Raw genomic sequence first — 5,452 nt, 5'->3', positions numbered from 1 at the left:
TCTGAAAGCCATGAGCCATTATGCCTTAATTGTGATCTGATGACTTCCCCCTTAGGGCTATGCCAATGTGACCACAGCCTTGTTAACATATGGTCTCCCATGGGCACTAGCATGCATTGCAGCTGCTTGTAAGACAGGGACCACAAATAGAAAGGAGACAACAGAGTTCAGGCATTAAGGTGAGCCTTTATTTGACTCTCCGTCAATCGACATCAGGATGAGTGTAAACAAGTCATCATGAGGCTGTCTCTTGCCTCCTTCACATGTCCACTCGACCCTTCTGCCGACTACCTTGGCACCTCAGATTCTGACAATTCTCTCGGCAGAATCACTGATGCACTTCAGACCCCAACCTTGACGATGGCCCACCCTCTGTGAGTAATCAGACCCATTACACAGCAGTTTGTCAACCCTATACTACACCCCCAAACTCAAACTCAACGCCCTTGCTGAGCCCCCGAGACCCCGGTTCCCCATACAGAGCACACAGCAACACCTCCCACAATGGCCTCCGAGTCCCCACTCTCTGCAGCAATGCTCATGGCTGCTTCCCATTGCGGCAAAGTGCCCTCTCACCTCATTGCCACCAGGTTTTAACAGTCATGCACCTGAAGGCACGTGACTGCCGCCTATTGTTCACAGCATTGTGCACCGATCATTAAATTGGATTTAATTATATTTAAATACATGTAAAGTTGCATTTCAGCAATTTAAAATAATTCTCCATTGCATTGAGGCAGCAATGCTGCCATTGTGTTTCCTGCCACTGACAAAATCTGAAGCGACGTCACAATACCAGATTTCCAGGTAGACAGTCGAGACGCGATTCTCCATCCCCCCCCCCCCCCCCCCCATGCCATCGGCATTAAATTCAGCCCAGCAAGCTCCCAGAAAAAAATATAACTGACCTACCTCCCAGGGCCCCTTCTGATCCACCCCCTGCCAGATTTCACATGTGATAATGGCAAGATAATCTGTTTAAGTGATGTTATTTGAGGGGGAAATAGGACTCCCTATTTTTTGAAATAACACCATGGGATCTTTTACATCTCGCTGAGAGAGAGCAGACAGGGCCTAGGCTTGAAGTCTCATCCAAGCAGCACCTCCAGCAAGTTAACACTGCTTCGTGCCGCACTGTGCTGCTAGCTTAACTTCTGTGCTCCAGTTTGTACCCACTGAGCCCCAGCTGACACTGTACAGACAACTTACAGAAACAGATTGAGAGTCTTATAGTTTATCAGCCTGTTGTGTGTATTCTCTGCAGATTGTGGAATCAGCTCATTGTACTCTGTGTGTAAGAGCTAGTGAGAAAGAAACTAAAATTGACCAACACTGGGTTAGGCCTCGAGCCCCCAACACACAGCCTCAGAGAGGAGTGAACTATCTGTGAGCCTAGGGAATTACTCACTCCTTGGCCCCTACTTGTACCTCCCACTAGTTAAGTCTGAGGTTGGCCTATTGTTGAGGTCATTGGAACTACGGGTATTATTGTGCGGTATTGATTAATGCGAAGGCATTCGCTGTAATAACATGTCAAGAGTAATTATCCTAGTTCCAAGTTCCTATCTGGAGGGATTCCAATTACTCACTTTTTTAAATTCATGGAATTCTAAAATGGTTCCAGGACCCTTTCTGACACACCCAGAAATGCATGCACATTTCATTTAACATTGATCAAAGAAAGACATCGTTCTGCCTCAATGCAAAGTCTTTTGTGGAGGGGAAATTGTTATCTCACGCTCTGATACCATGGCTGACATGTCCTTTCCACTTCAGGTATTGGATCAGTTTCGTTTTAAATGGACAGCATCTTTCAGTGCATGGCGCTCAAACGCATTTGCTCTAATTTTAACCCAGTTTTCCCGATGGGAACGGAATAGAACATGGGGATACACTATCAGTGGTTTCCTTCTCTATTCCCAGAATTTGGATGGGAAATAAAGACCTCCAACATGATTTGAACTCCCGATCGCGCACGGTGCTGGATCAATCAGTGACATCTGCCAGCAAGCAGGGGGTGGCTCAGAGGACACAAAGGATGTACGTCACCTACTCTTTTTATGGTTTTCTTCTGGCCCACAAGGAACAGGAGTGTTCATCCAGACCCCACAAGGAGCAGGAGTGTTCCTCCAGACCCCACAAGGAGCAGGAGTGTTCATCCAGACCCCACCAGGAGCAGGAATGTTCCTCCAGACCCCACCAGGAGCAGGAGTGTTCCTCCAGACCCCACCAGGAGCAGGAGTGTTCCTCCAGACCCCACCAGGAGCAGGTGTTCATCCAGACCCCACCAGGAGCAGGAGTGTTCCTCCAGACCCCAGCAGGAGCAGGAGTGTTCATCCAGACCCCACCAGGAGCAGGAATGTTCCTCCAGACCCCACCAGGAGCAGGAATCTTCCTCCAGACCCCACCAGGAGCAGGAGTGTTCCTCCAGACCCCACCAGGAGCAGGAGTGTTCCTCCAGACCCCACCAGGAGCAGGTGTTCATCCAGACCCCACCAGGAGCAGGAGTGTTCCTCCAGACCCCAGCAGGAGCAGGAGTGTTCATCCAGACCCCACCAGGAGCAGGTGTTCCTCCAGACCCCACAAGGAACAGGAGTGTTCCGCCAGACCCCACAAGGAACAGGTGTGTTCCTCCAGACCCCAGCAGGAGCAGGGATTCCTCCAGACCCCACCAGGAGCAGGAGTGTTCTGCCAGACCCCACCAGGAGCAGGAGTGTTCCGCCAGACCCCACCAGGAACAGGAGAGTTCCTCCAGACCCCACCAGGAGCAGGAATGTTCCTCCAGACCCCACCAGGAGCAGGAATGTTCCTCCAGACCCCACCAGGAGCAGGAATGTTCCTCCAGACCCCACCAGGAGCAGGAGTGTTCCTCCAGACCCCACCAGGAGCAGGAGTGTTCCTCCAGACCCCACCAGGAGCAGGTGTTCATCCAGACCCCACCAGGAGCAGGAGTGTTCCTCCAGACCCCAGCAGGAGCAGGAGTGTTCATCCAGACCCCACCAGGAGCAGGTGTTCCTCCAGACCCCACAAGGAACAGGAGTGTTCCGCCAGACCCCACAAGGAACAGGTGTGTTCCTCCAGACCCCAGCAGGAGCAGGGATTCCTCCAGACCCCACCAGGAGCAGGAGTGTTCTGCCAGACCCCACAAGGAGCAGGAGTGTTCCGCCAGACCCCACCAGGAACAGGAGAGTTCCTCCAGACCCCACAAGGAACAGGAGTGTTCCTCCAGACCCCACCAGGAGCAGGAGTGTTCCTCCAGACCGCACCAGGAGCAGGTGTTCCTCCAGACCCCACAAGGAGCAGGAATGTTCCTCCAGACCCCACCAGGAGCAGGAGTGTTCCTCCAGACCCCACCAGGAGCAGGAGTGTTCCTCCAGACCCCACCAGGAGCAGGAGTGTTCCTCCAGACCCCACCAGGAGCAGGAGTGTTCCTCCAGACCGCACCAGGAGCAGGTGTTCCTCCAGACCCCACAAGGAGCAGGAGTGTTCCTCCAGAACCCACCAGGAGCAGGTGTTCCTCCAGACCCCACCAGGAGCAGGAGTGTTCCTCCAGACCCCACAAGGAGCAGGTGTTCCTCCAGACCTCACAAGGAACAGGAGTGTTCCTCCAGAACCCACCAGGAGCAGGTGTTCCTCCAGACCCCACCAGGAGCAGGTGTTCCTCCAGACCCCACAAGGAACAGGAGTGTTCCTCCAGACCCCACCAGGAGCAGGTGTTCCTCCAGACCCCACAAGGAACAGGAGTGTTCCTCCAGAACCCACCAGGAGCAGGTGTTCCTCCAGACCCCACCAGGAGCAGGAGTGTTCCTCCAGACCCCGCAAGGAACAGGAGTGTTCCTCCAGAACCCACCAGGAGCAGGTGTTCCTCCAGACCCCACCAGGAGCAGGTGTTCCTCCAGACCCCACAAGGAACAGGAGTGTTCCTCCAGACCCCACCAGGAGCAGGTGTTCCTCCAGACCCCACCAGGAGCAGGAGTGTTCCTCCAGACCCCGCAAGGAACAGGTGTTCCTCCAGACCCCACAAGGAGCAGGTGTTCCTCCAGACCCCACAAGGAGCAGGAGTGTTCCTCCAGACCCCGCAAGGAACAGGAGTGTTCCTCCAGACACCACCAGGAGCAGGAGTGTTCCTCCAGACCGCACCAGGAGCAGGAATGTTCCTCCAGACCCCACCTGGAGCAGGAGTGTTCCTTCAGACCCCACCAGGAGCAGGAGTGTTCCACCAGGCCCCACCAGGAGCAGGAACGTTCCTCCAGATGCCACCAGGAGCAGGAGTGTTCCTCCAGACCCCACCAGGAGCAGGAGAGTTCCTCCAGACCCCAACAGGAGCAGGAATGTTCCTCCAGACCCCACCAGGAGCAGGAGGGTTCCTCCAGGCTCCACAAGGAGAAGGAATGGTCCGCTAGGCCCCACAAGGAGCAGGAATGTTCATCCAGGCCCCATCAGGAGCAGGAGTGTTCCTCCAAGGCCCTCCTGGAGCAAGAGTGTTCCTCCAGGTCCCACCAGGAGCAGGAGTGTTCCTCCAGGCCCCAAGAGGAGCAGGAGTGTTCCTCCAGACCCCACCAGGAGCAGGAATGTTCCTCCAGGCCCCACAAGGAACAGGAGTGTTCCTCCAGACCCCACAAGGAACAGGAGTGCTTCTCCAGATCCCACCAGGAGCAGGAATGTTCCTTCAGACCCCACCAGGAGCAAGAGTGTTCCTCCCGGCCCAACAAGAGCAGGAGTGTTCCTCCAGATCTAACAAGAGCAGGGGTGTTCCTCCAGACCCCACCAGGAGCAAGAGTGTTCCTCTAGGCCCCACCAGGAGCAAGAGTGTTCCTCCAGGCCCCACAAGGAGCAGGAGTGTTCCTTTAGACCCAACAAGAGCAGGAGTGTACGTCCAGACACCACCAGGAGCAAGAGTGTTCCTCTAGGCCCCACCAGGAGCAAGAGTGTTCCTCCAGACCCAACAAGAGCAGGAGTGTTCCTTTAGACCCAACAAGAGCAGGACTGTTCCTCCAGACCCCACCAGGAGCAGGAATGTTCCTCCAGGCCCCACCATGAGCAGGAGTGTTCCTCCAGAACCAACAAGAGCAGGACAGTTCCTCCAGGCCCCACCAGGAGCAGGAATGTTCCTCCAGACCGCACCTGGAGCAGGAATGTTCCTCCAGACCCAACAAGAGCAGGAGTGTTACTCCAGAACCCACCAGCAGCAAGAGTGTTCCTCTAGGCCCCACCAGGAGCAGGAGTGTTCCTCCAGGCCCCACCCAGAGCAGGAATGTTCCTCCAGTCCCCACCAGGAGCAGGAATGTTCCTCCAGGCCCCACAAGGAGCAGGAATGTTCCTCCAGACCCCACCAGGAGCAGGGGTGTTCCTCCAGGCCACACAAGGAGCAGGAGTGTTCCTCCAGGCCCCACCAGGAGCAGGAGTGTTCTTCCAGGCCCCACCAGGAGCAGGAATGTTCCTCCAGACCCCA

General features: G+C 55.2%; 1 protein-coding gene across 1 annotated transcript; it reads left to right on the top strand.

Moving 5' to 3' along the window:
* The first annotated feature begins 237 nt into the window (after positions 1 to 237).
* On the top strand, positions 238 to 4,791 carry LOC137378252 (heat shock protein DDB_G0288861-like). The gene is made up of 3 exons (XM_068048477.1): positions 238 to 374; positions 1,924 to 2,361; positions 3,582 to 4,791. The coding sequence occupies exons 1-3, from the start codon at positions 238 to 240 to the stop codon at positions 4,789 to 4,791; spliced, it is 1,785 nt and encodes a 594-aa protein (XP_067904578.1).
* Positions 4,792 to 5,452: the final 661 nt, after the last annotated feature.

Source organism: Heterodontus francisci, chromosome 16, assembly GCF_036365525.1.
Source record: "Heterodontus francisci isolate sHetFra1 chromosome 16, sHetFra1.hap1, whole genome shotgun sequence".
Classification (NCBI taxonomy): domain Eukaryota; kingdom Metazoa; phylum Chordata; class Chondrichthyes; order Heterodontiformes; family Heterodontidae; genus Heterodontus; species Heterodontus francisci.
Note: the sequence above shows the minus strand (reverse complement) of the source record. Positions and strands in the feature narration are given on the sequence as shown.